Here is an 18,324-nt window from a genome sequence, read left to right as displayed (position 1 = left end):
TAGAAACAACACAGAAAGGTCTTTTCCTTGCCTATGCTAGTATCTAGCACAGGGCATGGCTTCCAATACAGAATCTCACAACTTTCCACATACTCTGTTGTGTTTTTGTTTTGCTTTTGTGCTGGTACTGGGGCTTGAACTCAAGACCTGGGGCTCCCACTTGGCTTTTTTGCTCAAAGCTGGTACTCTTACTACTTGAGACACAGCTCCACTTCTGGCTTTTTGCTGGCTCATTAAAGGCAAGTCTCACAGACTTTCCTGCCCAGGCTGGCTTGGAATTAGGATCCTCAGATCTCGGCCTCCTGAGTAGCCACCGTGCCAGACAACACGAACTTATGCCAGGTAAGAACTACTGGTCAATAAGCACCTGATCAAATTAATCAGCAGTAATGTGTACTTTATCTTTTTCCTTTTTATAGACTGGTAGAGTTCTTTTTTTGTAATTTATTTATTAATTAAACAAAAAATTTTTGACAAGGTGTTGTGCAAAAAGGGTACCGTTACATAGTAGGGCAACTGTACATTTCTTGTGATATCTTACACCCTGTTTTTCTTTCCCTTCCCTAGGTCAGGTAGACATATATACAATACACAACATACCAAGAACATATACAGTAGCCACATGGCCTACGCCAAAGAAAGTTTGCCTAGGGCTTTAAATGTAATGTCGACATTAGACACTATGTCGACAATAGGTTTATATGAACGTACATACATAGCTTTTGAGCTATTGTATTCCCCTGAGAGGTCAATTTTTGACCTTTATATGTTGAGTAGTTGTTTGGTTTTAGTTACATAATGTTGGGTCGCTGACCCAATCCTGTGGGAAATACCATTTGACAAGAAGTTTTTGGTTTCACAGACCTAGTCTCTACTGTCTCCCCATCACCCCATCTTAACAGTCTTATATCAGGGAGATCATGCCCCTTTGTTTTCTGTGTTCTAGGCTTGTCTCGCTCAACATTATTTGTTCAAGTTCTGACCATTTCAAATAACAATATTTCACCATTCCTAATAGCTATGTAGTATTCCATTGTGTATAGGTCTGGTAGAGTTCTTTTTCAGTTTCTTTTTTTGTTTTAATTAGCATCAACTAGTAGTACAATAGGGTTTCATTTCAACATACCCCTTTATGGAGGACATAGCTGGGTCACAATACCCCTCTCCACAGTTCTCCCTCCTCCATCTCTCTTTTCCAAACCAGTCTTAACAAGTTTTTGTTTCATTTCCTACAATGTACAGGGAATCTTTGGACTACATTCTCTCCTTTCATATGCACCCACACACGCACTAGGACGCACACCCACACGGGATACGTTTGAATTTCTTACATTTCTTATTGTTAAAAGTGCTTCCAGGGGCTGGGAATATGGCCTAGTGGCAAGAGTGCCTGCCTCATATACATGAGGCCCTGGGTTCGATTCCCCAGCACCACATATACAGAAAATGGCCAGAAGTGGCGCTGTGGCTCAAGTGGTAGAGTGCTAGCCTTGAGCAAAAAAGAAGCCAGGGACAGTGCTCAGGCCCTGAGTCCAAGCCCCAGGACTGGCAAAAAAAAAAAAAAAAAAAAAGTGCTTCCAGGGGCTGGGAATATGGCCTAGTGGTAAAGTGCTCACCTCATATACATGAAGCCCTGGGTTTGATTCCTCAGCACTATATATATAGGAAAAGCCAGAAGTGGTGCTGTGGCTCCAGTGGCAGAGTGCTAGCCTTGAGCAAAAAGAAGCCAGGGACAGTGCTCAGGCCCTGAGTTCAAGCCCCAAGACTGCCAAAAAAAGTGCTTCCAGGAGCAGATGGCTCATACTTGTAATCCTAGCTACTTGGGAAGCTGAGATCGTAAGATCACTGGAGGTGGAGCTGTGGCTCAAGCGGCAGAGCGCTAGCCTTGAGCAAAGCAGCTCAGGAACAGCACCCAGGCCTGGTTCAAGCTCGCCAACCAACACAAAATAAAGTGCACGTTAATTCACTGGTTCAAAGGGCTCTGGGTATTTTGTTTTCTTTTTACTTGAAACTGTGTTGCTATGTTACCCAGGCTGTTCACAAATATCCTGGGCTCAAGCAATCTTCCTGCCTCCGTGCCCTGAGTGGTTGGGACTACAGGCTGTCCCTCCCTACCAGACCTGATAGGGTTGTTTTTTTTTCACATTTTTAAATAATGCTCTTTTGTTTTTTAGTCCTTGACTAGTCTCACTCCTAATCTTTAAGCCTTTATATGTTTACCTATAACCTTATTTATCTTTTTTCGTGCTAGTCCTGGGTCTTGAACCCTGGACAGCCTGAGTGGTGTCCCTGAGTTCTTTGTGCTCAAGGCTAGCACTCTACCACTTGAGTCACAGTGCCACTCCCAGCTTTTTTTATAATTAATTGAAGATAAGAATCTCACAAACTTTCCTACCTGGACTGACTGGCTTTGAACTGTGATCCTCAGCCCTCAGCCTCCAGAGTAGCTAGGATTACAGGTGTGAGCCATCAGCCCCTGGCCTATCTATCATGCTTCCTATTAAGGTTGACTACAATAAACAGAGAACCAAACATGGTACACATTCAGTTTAGTTATTCACTGCCACAGCAATCACTCCCAATTAGTCACAATAATCTCAATTATTATTGATAACTCCAGTTGTTATCATTGTAGTTCTTGATCCTTTCTGTAAAACTGAGCATCAAAATTCACCAAAAACTGGAAATCCATTGTTTCTTTCGTATTCGATTTGTTCTAACAGAAATTCTTTACTTACTCTGTCAATTTTGTCCCGAGAGAATAGATTGACCACAGGAATAAAATAATGCTCCAACTTGTCTGTCCTGAGACACTCGAGGAGGAACGCGACACAGTTATCAAAGCGGAGTCGGAGGTCCTTGGGGTCCCACTGGCTGTCCAGGGGGTGTAGGGAACATAAGTGAAAGAAAGCTGTTTTCACGTGATAAGAACAGAATTTATTCAGCTCTTTGCGGTCCTCAAACTTCTTTTTCAGCTGTTCCAGAAGGTACTTCATTAGTTTTAGGCAGTCTTTCCTGTTCAATAAAGAAAAGAATCTACTTAGGCTTGTTCACAATCTACCTCATTCCACAACAGACTTCAGGCATCTTATAGGAGAAACATATTTGGACTGAAAAGATATATTATAATAATGTTAAATTGAGTACTAGTGGCTCACCACCTGTAATCCCAGACCTGGAGCTTGAACTCAGAGTCTGGGCACTGTCCCTGAGCTTCTTTTGCTCCAGGCTAGCACTCTACCACTTGAGCCACTGCGCCACTTCCGGCTGTTTGTGGTAACGAGGAATCATGCATCCTAGGCCAGCATTCTACCACTAAGCCACATGCCTGGCCCTATTTTGCTCTTTTATAAGTAAATTATTTTACAATTTTACTATAAAAAACACCCGTGCTCTTGACTGAACATCAGTTTTATTAGCAATATGTTTTCTTTATTGCTATGCCAAAATCTACACATAATTTAGACTGCCCACTGGGCATTCTTGTTTTGCTGTATGTGTGTGCACACGTGTGTACGCACACGTGTACATGTGTGCATGTGTGTACTGGGGTTTGAATTCAAGACATGGGCTCTGCCCCAGGTGCTGAAGGCTAGCAATCTACAGCTCTACTTTCAGCTTCTTACTGGTTAATTAGAGGGGGGGAAAAATAAACATCCCTTGGACTTTTCCTGCTCAGGCAGGCTTCACATTGAGATCTATAGATCTCAGCTTCCTGAGCAGTTACAATCACAGATCCCATCAGCATTGTCTTTCCCATGGTACTTGGCTTTGAACTAAGGCCTTGTGCTTGCGAGGGCACTTGAGTCCCCCCAGCCCAGCCCTCTGCTTTGTTGTTTGGTTTGGGTGTTTTTGTTTAGTTTTGTCTTGGGGATAAGTAGGGTCTTGTGCTTTTTCTTAGGCTGGCCTTGGACCATGATCCTCCTTCTTTGGCCTCCCAAGTGGCTGGGACCACAGCCATGTGCAACAACCACACAAGGTTTTTGGGTTGTTTTTTTTTTTTTTTTGGCCAGTCCTGGGCCTTGGACTCAAGGGCTGAGCACTGTCCCTGGCTTCTTCCTGCTCAAGGCTAGCACTCTGCCACCTGAGCCACAGCACCCCTTCTGGCCATTTTCCATATATGTGCTGCTGGGGAATCAAACCGAGAGCTTCATGTGTAGGAGGCAAGCGCTCTTGCCACCAGGCCATATTCCCAGCCCCTCAAGGTTTGTTTTTGAGTTAAGATCTTGCTAACTTTTATCCAGGCTGATCTCAAACCAGGATCCTGCTATCCCAACCACCGAGAGTTGAGACATTTATCACCACCCTCAACTTAGCATGGTCAACCTTAAAAACTCAAACCACAGGGCTCTTAGTACAAAATATAGTACCACTGAGATGAACAATTTCTTTTGTGGTAGATAGGTATATATAAAAATTACTGCCACGTAGTGTGGCTTCAAGTTTACCCAGTTAGTCCCTAGATTTCCACTCGGCCACACCATCCCAAAGTAAGTACTTTTTTGTTCTTGTTGGTTGCCGGGCTTGAAATCAGGGTCTTACCACTGTCCCTGTACTTTTCTGCTCAAGGCAAGCCTCACCATTTTTAGCCACAGCACCACTTCGGGTTTTCTGGTGGTTAAATGGAGATAAGACGCTCATAGTTTCCTGCCTGGGCTGGCTTTGAACCACGATCCTCAGATCTCACTTTCTGAGCAGCTGGGATTACAGGTGTAAGCTATCGGCGCCCCGCTGGGCTCCCATATCTATTAAGAGTGATCCTCAGGCTGGGAAGGTGGCTTAGTGGTACAGAGCTTGCCTAGCATGCATGAAGCCCTGGGTTCAGTTCCTCAGCACCACATACACAGAAAAAGCTGGAAAGTGGCTCAAGTGGTAGAGTGCTAGCCTTGAGCAAAAAGAAGCCAGGGACAGTGCTCACTCTCTCCAGGTCATCCCAGCACTGCCCTGATCCAATGTAATCATCACACTTGAGCCACAGAGTCAACAAAGAGTTAAACCAATCACAATCAGCCATTACACACATATAAGGATATTTACCTGCAACATTTTACCCCATCAGTTTCACAGCATGTTTTAGATTTTCCATGATTATTTAAAATGCTCTTCTCAATATGAGAGAAAGATATCCGCCATGTCTCTCCTTAATTTCAAAAAGAAAAATAAGAGAAGCACTTTACCAGAGCAATCATATCTGAACAACACAATATGGAAGTGATTTCCTGTACTGAAGTTTCACTCTGAAGAAATTCTACAGGGAGATAAAACAAAAGAAGTAAACAGATGTGTAAGGTAATTAAGCATTAAAAATAAATGCTCTAGGGGCTGGGGATATAGCCTAGTGGCAAGAGTGCCTGCCTCGGATACACGAGGCCCTAGGTTCGATTCCCCAGCACCACATATACAGAAAACGGCCAGAAGTGGCGCTGTGGCTCAAGTGGCAGAGTGCTAGCCTTGAGCGGGAAGAAGCCAGGGACAGTGCTCAGGCCCTGAGTCCAAGGCCCAGGACTGGCCAAAAATAAATAAATAAATAAATAAATAAATAAATAAATAAATAAATAAATAAATAAATAAATAAATAAATAAATAAATGCTCTAGCCAAGAACTGGTGGCTCATACCTGTAATCCTACTCAGAAAGCTGAGATCTGGGCTGGGGATATGGCCTAGTGGCAAGAGTTCTTGCCTCGTATACATGAGGTCCTGGGTTCGATTCCCCAGCACCATATATACAGAAAATGGCCAGAAGTGGCACTGTGGCTCAAGTGGCAGAGTGCTAGCCTTGAGCAAAAAGAAGCCAGGGACAGTGCTCAGGCCCTGAGTCCAAGCCCAGGACTGGCCAAAAAAAAAAAAAGAAAGCTGAGATCGGAGGACTGTGGTTCAAAGCCAACCTGCCCAGGAAAGTCTGTGAGATGCTCATCTCCAATTTTCCAGCAAAAAGCCAGAAGTAAAGCCGTAGCTCAAGTGGAAGAGTGCCAGCTGTGAGTGAGAAAGCTAAGGGGCAATGCCAAGGCTCTGTGTTCAAGCCTCAGCACTGGTACAAAAAGAGTGCTACAGGCAGATAATGGGCCTTAATGGCAGGGGGTGGGGGGGGGGGCAGGTGGGGCTGGGAATATGGCCTAGTGGTAGAGTGCTTGCCTCATATACATGAAGCCCTGGGTTTGATTCCTCAGCACCACATATATAGAAAAAGAAGTGGCGCTGTGGCTCAAGTGGTAGAGTGTTAGCCTTGAGCAAAAAGAAGCCAGGGACAGTGCTCAGGCCCTGAGTCCAAGCCCCAGAACTGGTTAAAAAAAAAAAAAAAAAGAAATACGAGCAGGTAAAGAAGGGAATGAGGGCTTCATACAAGATTTATTACCTTTCATATGCTGCAAACTTCAGTTTGTCAATATTTTTCTTCAACAGTTACGGTTTGGTTTTTCTGAGCTAGAATGTTGCTACATGGTCCCAGTTGTCCTCAAACTTTAAGAATCAACCAATCCTCCAACCTTAACCCGCCGAGTCTCAACAGAGGAACATCACTGCTTCTAATTCTAGCTAGGCAATCGTGCTTCCTCTTGAGACCCACACCCCCATCCCTGTACTACCTTTCTTGGGGCAGGAGGGGTTGTGCATGCTACTCCTGGGCTTGAACTCAGGAGTGCTCTACCACTTGAGCCACTTGGTTCCAAGTTAGCCTGAGGAGACAAATCCAAAAGACTTATCTCCATTTAACCAGCAAAAAGTTGGAAGTAGAGCTGTGGCTCAAGTGAAAGTGGCCAGCCATGAGAAAGAAAACAAAAAAAAAAGCTAAGGGATAGTGACAAGGCCCTAAGTTCAAGCCCTAGTACCAGCAGAAAAAAATTAAATGAGCAGCTGGGATTACAGGCGTGAGTCACCAGCACTAGCTAAAGTTCAAATTCAAATGTAGGTTACTACACATCTTCAAGCTAAGTACCTGACAGTCCTTCTATGATTATATCCTTTTCAATCCCATCTCTCATAAAACTCTCCATCGGTAGCCAGGTTAGCCTGGCTCTTGAAATGCCAACAAATGAGCTGACTACTGATCACCTATTGGAATAAAGCATTACTGACTCTTCTATGTCTTTCCGTCAACCTTCAACTGAACTCACCTTGAAAACTGGGTCCTTCTTTTACATGCTTTGGTACCAAATAAAATGGTTGTCGTCTTAATTCATTCCTAACTTTTTTTCCGAGCCAATTATGGATAGGCAGGCCTTCCTTGGTGTTAGCAGGCCAACTACTTTTTGCTTCCAAAGCCAGGATTATATCCACCGATATCTCTTCAGGTATTCTAATACGAAGTGTTACAGCTGGGCTCCCTGGCTTTTTCTTCTCCATGATGACATCTTCATCTGTTTAAATACATAGAAGGGGAAAGACTTGTTTCAATTTTCTCTCAAACTATGGAGAAAACAATGTAACTGTAATAGGGAGGTCAGATCTGGCCAGCGCCATCATTGACTGTGGAGGGGCGTCAGATTGACTCCAGCTCAGATTAGAGTAGAAGCCAACTCCATCTCCACTAAGATCTCCCCCACCCTATCCAGGGAAGCGCCCCTTTATTATGATAAGTGATGTAAAGTGACCACCTGAGTGAGGACTGGGAGGGTCAAAGGAGCCTGTGCCTCCCGTGGGTAGGCATATCCACCTGGCAAATCCATGCGCCAATTCTAACTAGAATGATAGGTTGGTTCAAATAGATACTATGAGACAGACTGTAACTATTGGCCAACTGTGTGTGGCCTAGCGTGTTCTGTAAGTGCTGAATCCTCATTGGTCACCTGCGTGCGGTAAGTTTGACTGTGATGTTTGCCTTATAGCCAGGCTGGAAGGCCGCATGAGCAGGTGGTCCCAGCTCGTGAGTCTGAGCTGCGACCCTGCACACATGGTCGGCAGTTTCGGCTCCGAAGTCTAGGCTGCGACCAAGGCCGGTCAGTTTGCTTTTTACTTCCCCAATAAATCCATCTTTTTATCATCTTGTAGCTGGAGACTGTGTGGTGGACTCTTGGGGGAACCAGGAATCCCCTCCCTTGGGGGGGAACCCCGTTTCCTTGTAGCAAACCCCACTTCAATAACTATAATCAAAGATCAATATCTGAGGATTGTGGTTCAAGGCCAGCACCAGAAGGAAAAGTTCATAACCACCAAAGAAACAGAAGTAGAGGCTGGGAATGTGGCTTAGCGGTAGAGTGCTTGCCTAACATGCATGAAACCCTGGCAATTCCTCAGTACCACATAAACAGAAAAAGCTCAACAGTAGAATGCTAGCCTTGCACAAAAGAAACTGTGGGACAATTGCCAGGCCTGAGTTCAAACCCCAGGACTGGCCAAAACAGAAGCAGATGTTCAAGTGGTTCAAGTGGTATAGTGTTAAAGGACAGAAGAAGGCCCTAAATTCAACCCCCAATAACGGCGTGCGCTCTCTCTCTCACACACACACTCACACATCAAAGATGTACAAAATGTGGGCTGGAATATGGCCTAGTGGCAAGAGCGCTTGCCTCATATATATGACGGCCCTGGGTTCGATTCCCCAGCACCACATATACAGAAAATGGCCAGAAGTGGCGCTGTGGCTCAAGTGGCAGAGTGCTAGCCTTGAGCAAGAAGAAGCCACAGACAGTGCTCAGGCCCTGAGTCCAAGGCCCAGGACTGGCCAAAAAAAAAAAAAAAAAAAGATGTACAAAATGATAAGCAGTTCTTAAATAGAAGCATTTGCCCAATCTTAACTGATAACTATGACTGAGAAGCACAGTTAAGATTCTGTCTGGTAGATATGACAAAGAGCTTCTAAAGCCTCTGGGGTTTGAGACTGCTGTAATGAAGCTTTTTTTTTTTTTTTAGCTCAGTAACTTCAACTGGGAAACTGTCAAGTGTAGGTTTTTTTTAATTTATTTCTTTATTGTCAAAGTGATGTGTAGAGTTTATAGCTTCATACGTAAGGCGGTGAATACATTTCTTATCCAACTGGTTACCTCCTCCCTCATTTCCCCCCCTCCATTTCCCTCTTCTGCCCATGAGTTGTACAGTTGGTTTACATCATATAGTTTTGTAAGTATTGCTGTTGCATTGGTTTGTCTTTTATCCTTTGTCTCTCAATTTTGGCATTCCCTTTCCCTTCCCTAGTTCCAATACACGTATATACAATATCCAGGGTACCAAAATCAGTTACAGTGACATCAGGGGTAAAACCATGAGAAAGAAAGACAAAAGAAGGGCATAATTTCACATGGTATGTTCAAAATAACACTTGTTTCCATAACTTGGAGTTCATTTCACTTAGCATCATCTTATGTGTTCATATGGACATAGCTACTGACCTGTTGTGGTGTTCTGTTAGGACTATCTTAGATGTGTACTAATTATTCTCAATGAGGAAAACCATAGAGTCTAAGGTTCTCTGGGTCTGGCTCACTTCAGTTAGTATGGTTTTTTCCAAGTCTTTCCATTTCCTTATGAACTGAGGCAATGTCATTCTTTCTGATTGACTCATAGAATTCCATTGTATATATGTACATTTTCCTGCTCCACTCATCCACTGAGGGGCATCTGGGTTGGTTCCATACTTTAGCAATGACAAATTGTGCTGTGATGAGCAAAGTCTTTTGGGTAGATGCCCAAAAGTGGAGCTGCTGGGTCATAGGGGAGTTCTATGTATAGCTTCTGCATGGCAAAGGACATAACTTGCAAGATAAATAGAAAGCCCAGAGATTGGGAGAAGATCTTTACCGGCCATACAACAGATAAAGGCATCATATCTAAAAGATATGTAGAACTCAAAAAATTAAATTCCTCTAAAACAAATCCTCAGAGATTGGTGGGAGTGTAAACTTGTTCAACTACTCTTGGGAGTGTGTAAGCCAGAAATACTAGTCCACGATTGGGTTTCTGGGAGGTATCACAGTGAGGAAGTAAGCACCAAAGAGAACATGCTGTGAAGATCTTCCCCAACGTCGTACCAACATCTTCCACCTGCCAGACCATCCCTGCACATAGATCATGGATCCCTTCCCATCAGCTGCCCCGGAACCTTGCTCTACAGTTATACCCTGGTCCATGTCAGCCTTCCATGCAAGATCAGATACAGAGGATTAAAGCATCTCTAGCTCTAAAATACACCCTCAATGAGCATCCCCATAGTCACCCATCTTTCTGCTTCCTTCTCACCCAAAAATGCCTATATGCAGCCTCCATTGCAACCCTGACTTTTCATTTCCTTTTGTTTCTGTGTGTGTGTGTGCCCACGCGCTCGCGTGCACCATTGACAAACTCAGAGACTCGATATTTCGCTTGGATTTTTCACTCAAGGCTAGAGTTCTACCACTTGAGCCACATCTCCGATTCCAGCTACTTGCTTGTTAAGAGTCTCACAGGGGCTGGGGATATGGCCTAGTGGCAAGAGTGCTTGCCTCATACACATGAGGCCCAGGGTTCAATTCCCCAGCACCACAAGTGGCAGAGTGCTAGCCTTGAGCAAAAAGAAGCCAGGGACAGTGCTCAGGCCCTGAGTCCAAGCCCAGGACTGGCAACAAAAACAAGACAAATAAACAAAAATAAACAAAGCCAGCCTAGGCAGAAATGTCCCCAGAAGTGGCACTGTGGCTCAAGTGGTAGAGTGCTTGCCTTGGACACAAAGAGGCTCAGGGCACTGTTCAAGCCCCCAAACCGGAAAAAAAAAAAAAAAAAAGGATCAAGTTACAAATCTTACTCTTGGGCATATCCAAGATTATGCGTCCGGATACAGGAGAGGACACTCGTACACACATTGCCCCTATTCACCACAGCAAGTTACAGATTCAGATACCCTTCAATGGATGAGTGGGTAGGAAAATATGATGTCGACGGATATATAAACATACACACACAATGAAATTTTATTCATCCATCAGGAAAAATGGTGCTGTGTCATTTACATGGAAATGGATAGACATGGAAAAAAACTACATTAAGTGAAATCAGACCCAGAGAGACAAAAGGTGCATGACACGTTTACTCTCCTTTGTGGACCTTAACCTAAATTATAAACACGTATGTAAACATATGCAAGACCATGCTTATAGACACAAACATGTTAACTAAAGATTCCAGTGGTGTAACGCCTTTGAACAATTATGGTTTAACAAAATGAACAGCAAGACACTAAAACAGGTGTTAAGCAAGGAGGGTGGGTGTAATCAAGGGGAAGGTAGATAGATGGAGAGAGGAAGGGGTGGGTGGCTACAACCATAATCTGCAATGTATTTATATAAAATAGAAGCAGGTAAAGTGAGGGAGTAGGTGAGGTTGGGAGAGGTGGAGGGAGATTGATGGAAAGGATGGCATTGACCAAGATGTAGTATATTCACAAACTCACATGTCGAAATGAAGCCCCTTTGTACTACTGAAGAATAATATAAATAGCTTACCTTCTATGTTTTTAATTTCTTCCTTAATGATTTTCCTAAACTTCGCCAGCATCTTAGAAGCAGATAATATTTCCCCTTCTAAAAACTGACTCAAAGGATTTCCTTTAGGGTTTCTTTTGAACTTTACAAAGTAGTGAGCCCCACTGTTAGCGTATTCTTCTAGCTGAATTCTGGGGACTTCCAATTTAAACATGACATCAAATTCGTTAGGTGAAGAAATCTACGGAACAGTTTAAAACATAGCATTTCAATATTTGCCGCTATTTTCCAAGATATTGCAATTGTTTTCTTCAGTTTTCCACTTGAAATCCACCAACGTTATTATGTTATTTATTTATTTTTTGCCAGTACTGGGCCTTGGACTCAGGGGCCTGAGCACTGTCCCTGGCTTCTTTTTGCTCAAGGCTAGCACTCTGCCACTTGAGCCACAGCGCCACTTCTGGCCATTTTCTGTATATGTGGTGCTGGGGAATCGAACCCAGGGCTTCATGTATATGAAGCAAGCGCTCTTGCCACTGGGCCATATCCCCAGCCCAAATCCACCAACTTTAAAAAGCAAGATTCCAGCCAGGTGCCAGTGGCTCATGCCTGTAATCCTAACTTCTCAGGAGACTGAGAGCTGAGGATCATGGTTCAAAGCCAGCCTGGGCAGAAAAATCCATGAGACTCTTATTTCCAATTAACTACCAGAAAACCAGAAGTGGCACTGTGGCTCAAGTGATAGAGCACTAGCCTTGAGCTGAAGAGCTCAGGGACAGTGCCCAGCCCCCCCCCCCCCCCCCCCCCAGTTCAAGCCGCACATCTCACAAAAAAGAAAAGAAAAAAGCAACATTCCTAAAATTTGTACCTTTGGGAGTAGGAGCACTGAAGCTGGGGTGGGGGAGGGGAGGAGTCTTACTGGTTATAATTTGGACAGCTTTTTTTTATTATTTTGCCAGTCCTGGGGCTTAAACTCAGGGCCTGAGAACTGTCCCTGGCTTCTTTTTTGCTCAAGGCTAGCACTCTGCCACTTGAGCACAGTGCCACTTCTGGCCATTTTCTATATATGTGGTGCTGGGGAATTGAACCCAGGGTTTCATGTATACAAGGCAAGCACTCTTGCCACTAGGCCATATCCCCAGCCAATTTGTACAGCTTTTAACCACCTACATTTTTCTCATCTTACCACAAGCAAGCTTTTTTGTGTGTGTATGTGCAGTGTTGAGGCTTGAACTCAGGTGCTGTCCCTGAACTTTTTTCCTCAAGGCTAGCTCTCTACCACTTGAGCCACAGCTCTACTTCCAGATTGGTTGTTTGTTTTCATTTCAATCCTCAGATCACAGCCTCTAGAATAACTAGAATACAAGTGTGAGCCACTGGCACCCAGTTGAGGATTATTTCTATAATTAGAATACTTTTTTTTTTTTTGGCCAGTCCTGGGCCTTGGACTCAGGGCCCTGAGCACTGTCCCTGGCTTCCTTTTGCTCAAGGCTAGCACTCTACCACTTGAGCCTAGAATACTTTTAAATACTATGTGTAAGCTTTTAAAAGTCTGCACCAGGGGCTGGGAATACGGCCTACTGGTAAAGTGCTCACCTCGTATACATGAAGCCCTGGGTTCGATTCCTCAGCACCACATATGTAGAAAAAAGCCAGAAGTGGCGCTGTGGCTCAAGAGGTAGAGCGCTAGCCTTGACCAAAAAGAAGCAGGGACAGTGCTCAGGCCGAGTCCACTCCTAGGACTGGCGACAAAAACAAAACAAAATCTGCACCAGTTGCATTTTCTAAGTACAAAGTTCCATGAAAGAGCTGGGAACATGGCCTAGTGGTAGAGTGCTTGCCTCACATACATGAAGCCCTGGGTTTGATTCCTCAGCACCACATATCTGGAAAAATCCAGAAGTGGCACTGTAGCTCAAGTGGTAGAGTGTTAGCCTTGAGCAAAAAGAAGCCAGGGACAGTGGACAGTGCTGGGGCCCTGAGTTCAAGTCCCAGGACGGGCAAAAAAAAAAAAAAAAAAAAAAACTTCACCGGGCTGGGAATCTGGCTTAGTGGTAGAGTGCTTGCCTTGCATGCACGAAGCCCTGGTTCGATTCCTCAGTACCACATACACAGAAAAAGCTGGAAGCGGCACTGTGGCTCAAGTAGTGGAGTGCTACTTGAGCAAAAGAAAGCTCAGGGACAGTGCACAGGTCCTGAGTTCAAGCCCCAGGACTAGCAAAAAAAAAAAAATTCCATAAAATTAGAAACCTAGCCAGAAGCTGGAGACTCATGCCTGTGGTCTTTGCAACTCAGGAGGCAGAGATCTGAGGCTCTCGGTTCCAAGCAAGCCTAGGCAGAAAAGTCCATGAGACTCTTATCTCCAATTAGCCACTAAAAAGCTGGAGAGTGGAGCTGTGGCTCAAGTGGCAGAGTGCCAGCCTTGAGCAAAAGAAGCTTAGGGACAGTGCTCAGGCTCTGAGTTCAAGCACCCAGTTTTGGCCATGGGGCGGGGGGGGGGGAGGGGAATCCACAATTTACTGGATGCAAATGGCTCACATCTGTAATCCTAGCTACTCAGGGGGCTGAGATATGAGAATCAGCCCAAGGTGGAAAAGTCTATGAGACTCTTTTTTTTTTTTTTTTTTTTGGCCAGTCCTGGGCCTTGGACTCAGGGCCTGAGCACTGTCCCTGGCTTCTTCTTGCTCAAGGCTAACACTCTGCCACTTGAGCCACAGAGCCACTTCTGGCCATTTTCTGTATACATGGTGCTGGGGAATCGAACCCACGGCCTCATGTATACAAGGCAAGCACTCTTACCACTAGGCCATATCCCCAGTCCGTCTATGAGACTCTTAAAACTTACCCCGTGATCTTTATAAAATTTCTTTTTTGTTGTTGTTTTGAGGGTTTTTTTTGGTCAGTTGTGGGGCTTTACTCTGGGCCTGGGCACTGTCCCTGAGCTCTTTAGCTCAAGGCTAGCACTCCACCACTTGAGCCACAGCACCCCCCTCTGGTTTTCTTGTGGTTAATAGGAGATAAAGAGTCTCAAGGACTTTCGTGCCCAGGCTGGCTTTGAACCGCAATCCTCAGATCTCAACCTCCTGAAGAGCTAGGATTACAGGCGAGAGCCACCAGCACCCAGCTAATAAAGTTTCTTGAACTTAATTTTCTGAATAGGTAGAAGCAATGCACCCTTAGAATTTGTCAGCACTTAGAATTGTCATGTTTAGTTTTGTTGTTAATTCTACAGGAAAGATGAATTAGCTTTAATTTGCATTTTCTTGATGATTAATGACATTTAATACTTTTCTTATTTATTGATATTTGAGTTAAATACTAACCTGTTTAATTCTTTGCTCAGTTTTCAATTTGTTTATCTTTTTCTTACTGACTTGTATGAACCACTTAAGTATATGAATAAATTTCTGGTAACAGTTTGTGTTTTCACACAACATGTGTGTGTGTGTGTGTGTGTGTGTGTGTGTGTTGCATAAGCTTTTGTTTGAGCACAGCTGCGCGCTCTACCATTTGAGTTATGCCTCTAGTCCATCTTTTTCCGTGGCTAACTGGAGACAGCTACCAGGACTTTTCTGCCCAGACTGGCTTCCCACTCCAATCTATACATCAGTCTCCTAAGTAACTAGAGCTACAGGTGTGGGCCAGTGGTGCCCAGCTCAGTGGCTTTCTTTCTTCTGTGTGTCAGTCCTGGGGCATGGACTCCAGACCTAGGCACTGTCCCTTACCTTTTTTGCTCAAGACTAATTCTTCCATTTGAGCTACAGCTCCACTCTGGCTTTTTAGTAGTAAATTAGAGATATGAGTCTCATAGACTTTCCTGTCTGGGATCCCAGGCAGAATTGACTTGGTTAAAAGAGTGTTAAGGGACAGAGCTTGAGTGCATTCAGGGGTAGGGAAGGGTAGGGGTTGGGGCTCAGGAAGGCAAGACAAGGAAGGCTCAGGAAGACAAGAATGCTTCTCACAGACTGTCCCTGGCTGGTTGTCTGCCCTGATCATTTTTGCATGGCCTGAGAATGGAGTCATAAAACATCCAAATGGGCCTTGACAGAAAAACAAGGTGCCCCCACAAACTTTCTATGCATTGAAGGTAGCTCAAGAGGCTGAGATCCAAGAATCAGGGTTTCAAGACAGCCCCTGGGCAGAAAAGTCCCGGGACTCTAATCTCCAAGTAACCAGCAAAAAGCCAGAAGCCGATCTGCGGCTCAAGTGATAAAGCGCTGGCCCTTGACAGGGGAAAAAAAAAACCTAAATGACAGTGCTCAGGCCATGAGTTCAAGCCCCAGTACTGGCACCTGGAACATGATAATGCTTTCTATGCATCTGAATTCCGCCAAGGCAGCGTCTTGGCCATCGATGTGGACTGGTTTGCACCACAGATGGGTGGAAAAATAAACCAGCAACGGCCCTCCTCCTGACTAGAACTGCGTTTGAGTTACTCTCCAAGGGAAACGAGCCCGGGACTGGTCGGGGTGCAGGGGTCGGGGTGCAGGGGGCGGGGGGGCGTGGGGGGGGCTGATGGAGAGGTGGGGTGAGGTGATGAGAAGGGTGGGGGTACCAGGGAGGTGGGGTGGGGTGCGGGAAGGTGGGATGGGGGTACCGAGGAGGCGGGGTGGGGTGCGGGGAGGTGGGGTGAGGCGATGAGGAGGCGGGGTGGGGGTGCCAGGGAGGTGGGGTGGGGTGCGGGGAGGTGGGGTGGGGGTGCCGGGGAGGTGGGGGTGGGCGTGATGGGGAGGTGGGGTGGGGGGTGCCGGGGAGGTGGGGTGGGCGTGATGGGGAGGTGGGGTGGGGTGTCGGGGAGGTGGGGTGGGGGTGCCGGTGGGGTAGGGGTGCCGGGGAGGTGGAGGTGGGTGATGAGGAGGTGGGGTGGGGTGCGGGGAGGTGGGGTGGGCGTGATGGGGAGGTGAGGTGGCGGTGCCAGGGAGGTGGGGTGGGGTGATGAGGAGGTGGGGTGGGGTGCGGGGAGGTGGGGTGGGGGTGCCGGGGAGGTGGGGTGGGGTGATGAAGAGGTGGGGTGGGGTGCGGGGAGGTGGGGTGGGCGTGATGGGGAGGTGGGGTGGGGGTGCCGGGGAGGTGGAGGTGGGTGATGAGGAGGTGGGGTGGGGTGCGGGGAGGTGGAGTGGGCGTGATGAGGAGGTGGGGTGGGGGTGCCGGGGAGGTGGGAGTGGGGTGATGAGGAGGTGGGGTGGGGTGCGGGGAGGTGGGTGGGCGTGATGGGGAGGTGAGGGTGGCGGTGCCAGGGAGGTGGGGTGGGGTGATGAGGAGGTGGGGTGGGGTGCGGGGAGGTGGGGTGGGGGTGCCGGTGGAGGTGGGGGTGGGGTGATGAGGAGGTGGGGTGGGGTGCGGGGAGGTGGTGCCGGGGAGGTGGGGGTGGGGTGATGAGGAGGTGGGGTGGGGTGCGGGGAGGTGGGGTGGGCGTGATGGGGAGGTGGGGTGGGGGTGCCGGGGAGGTGGAGGTGGGTGATGAGGAGGTGGGGTGGGGTGCGGGGAGGTGGGGGTGGGTGATGAGGAGGTGGGGTGGGGTGCGGGGAGGTGGAGGTGGGTGATGAGGAGGTGGGGTGGGGTGCGGGGAGGTGGGGGTGGGTGATGAGGAGGTGGGGTGGGGTGCGGGGAGGTGGAGTGGGCGTGATGAGGAGGTGGGGTGGGGGTGCCGGGGAGGTGGGAGTGGGGTGATGAGGAGGTGGGGTGGGGTGCGTGGAGGTGGGGTGGGGTGCGTGGAGGTGGGGTGGGCGTGATGGGGAGGTGGGGTGGGGGTGCCGGGGAGGTGGGGTGAGGTGATGAGGAGGTGGGGTGGGGGTGCCAGGGAGGTGGGGTGGGTGCGGGGAGGTGGGGTGGGGGTGCCGGGGAGGTGGGGTGGGGACCCCGAAGGAAGGGGGCGCCGGGCCCGCTCACCTTCACGTGCTCGTAGTAGCTGCCGGTGCGGAGCAGGGCGACGCCTTTAAACTCGCACTCTCGGCTCTGCAGCCTCCGAAGCAGGCGATCCACTACCTTGTTCACGGCCTCGGCGGCCGCCGAGATCTGCCCGCGGTTCAGCCGCAGCCGGTCCAGCACTGGCCGGGGAGTCCAGCCACCGGGCGGCGCCTCGGTCCGGCGGGAACGCCGGGCCCGGACCCGCGCACCGGGGCCCGGCTCCTCCGGGGACCCCGGCGGGAACCCCTGCTCCCGCGGGGAGCGCGCACCTCCGGATCGCCGGGAGCCGGCCCTGGCGAGGGGCAGATCGGGGGCGTCGGGGGTCTCCGGGCCCTCCACGCCGGGGACGCGCGGCGGCGCCGCCCCGTCCGCGCTCCGAGGCGCCTCGGCCGGGCGCGCTCGCGGGGCGCGCGGCGGCCGCGGCTTCTGGGGGCTCCGGGCGCCCTGGGTCTGCCGAGGGTCGCGACGCCCCGGCGCGGCTGCTGCGCTTCGCGGCGGGTCGGGCCCCCCGGGAGGCGGGCGCAGGCTCGCGGGGCTCCACCGGGGTGTCCGCAGCGTCCTGCTCCGGGACCTGGGAGGCGGCGGGTCCAGCCTTGGAAGTTTTCCGGGCGGCCTTTCCGCACTTGAGGTCCATGGTTGGCGTTGTCAGCTCCGGAACGAGGAGCCGACCGCGGCAAGAGGAACTCCGGGCGGGCGCTGAAAATGAAACTTAAAAAGGTGGCGCGAAGACTGAGCTGACTGCCTGGAAGCCGGCGGGCGCGGGAACTCGGAGGTCCCGCCCCCGCCGGGGAGACCACGCCCCCTCCGAGGAGGCCACGCCACGGCGGCTCCACCCCGCCAAGGAGACCACGCCCCCGCCGGGGAGGTCACGCCACGGAGGCCCCGCCCCTCCGTGGAGGTCCTGCCGCGGAAGCCCAGCTCCGCCGGGGTGGCCCCGCCCCTGCTGAGTTAGCCCCGCCCCTCGTCGGGGAGGCTCCGCCCCTCCGGGGAGGCCCCGCCCCGCCCAGGAGAACCGGTCTCAGTGCCGCTGC

The 18,324-nt window shown here is 48.7% G+C and overlaps 1 protein-coding gene across 1 annotated transcript; it reads right to left on the bottom strand.

Annotated features, from left to right (window-relative positions):
• Positions 1-2,574: 2,574 nt before the first annotated feature.
• Cgas (cyclic GMP-AMP synthase) lies at positions 2,575-17,926 on the bottom strand (the record flags this gene model as incomplete). The annotated part of the gene is made up of 5 exons (XM_048354492.1): positions 2,575-3,015; positions 5,038-5,140; positions 7,112-7,354; positions 11,408-11,627; positions 17,276-17,926. Coding segments are annotated over 5 exons (1,569 nt in total), but the record flags the coding sequence as incomplete, so codon positions are not given.
• Positions 17,927-18,324: the final 398 nt, after the last annotated feature.

The sequence above is a fragment of the Perognathus longimembris genome, chromosome 9, assembly GCF_023159225.1.
Source record: "Perognathus longimembris pacificus isolate PPM17 chromosome 9, ASM2315922v1, whole genome shotgun sequence".
Lineage (NCBI taxonomy): Eukaryota > Metazoa > Chordata > Mammalia > Rodentia > Heteromyidae > Perognathus > Perognathus longimembris.
This window is presented reverse-complemented; position numbering and strand designations above follow the sequence as displayed.